At 41.7% G+C, this 688-nt stretch overlaps 1 protein-coding gene across 1 annotated transcript in view; it reads right to left on the minus strand.

Moving 5' to 3' along the window:
• LOC107744160 (DEP domain-containing protein 5-like) overlaps positions 1-688 on the minus strand; it is a 25,407-nt gene that overhangs the window by 7,101 nt on the left and 17,618 nt on the right. Inside the window, exon 24 of the mRNA XM_016557668.1 lies at positions 11-168. Coding sequence (XP_016413154.1) covers positions 11-168 — 158 coding nt within the window. The remainder of the gene's footprint in view (positions 1-10; positions 169-688) is intronic.

Genomic DNA, 688 nt, shown 5'->3' on the forward strand with positions numbered 1-688 from the left:
GGTTATGTACCTCGGGAATAAAGGGGACTGCTGCTGAGGGGCGGGGCTATAGCCGGCTGTGGCTTCCTGTTAGACTGTACAATGATCTGGTAGCCTTGCATCAGTCGTTGACAGATGAACTCTTCAAACACCTGATGAGCCGTCATCACTGGAGACTCATCATCACGTCTACAGAAGATTAAGGGCATTCATTTCGGCCTAAGATCTTCAATATACATTAAATCTACAGTGGGGTTCAAAAGTCTGAGAATACTTGAGAGAATTTTGCATTTTTCTAGGCAGATAGACTCATTCTCAGTGCTTCGTGGTAATAGGTGGGTGCTAATGTGTTCTTTTGGCACAATTTTTTTTCAGTTCTTCGATTGGTGGAAATTTTTTGTAGAATCATGAGTAACAGTTTAATGGTAACAAACATGATTATTTAAATGGCTGAAATAATGTAGCATTAATAACCTCGTAGCTCAAATTAGGTCTGTCTTTAAAGGTTCAAAAGCTACAGTTATGCCGGGTTCAGACTACACTATATTTTTGTCGGTCACGATAGTCACTGTGTCAGATTACACGATTTTGACTCTTAAAATCTTGTCGTGGCGTGAACAAGAAACATGTCAGACTACACGTTGCTTCCCAACCATTCATCGCGTGCCGTCTTTAACGACGCGCGTGATGTCATCGAGAAGGTGGAACT

This window comes from Sinocyclocheilus rhinocerous, unplaced genomic scaffold (genome assembly GCF_001515625.1).
Source record: "Sinocyclocheilus rhinocerous isolate Xijiao unplaced genomic scaffold, SAMN03320098_v1.1 scaffold287, whole genome shotgun sequence".
Taxonomy (NCBI): Eukaryota; Metazoa; Chordata; class Actinopteri; order Cypriniformes; family Cyprinidae; genus Sinocyclocheilus; species Sinocyclocheilus rhinocerous.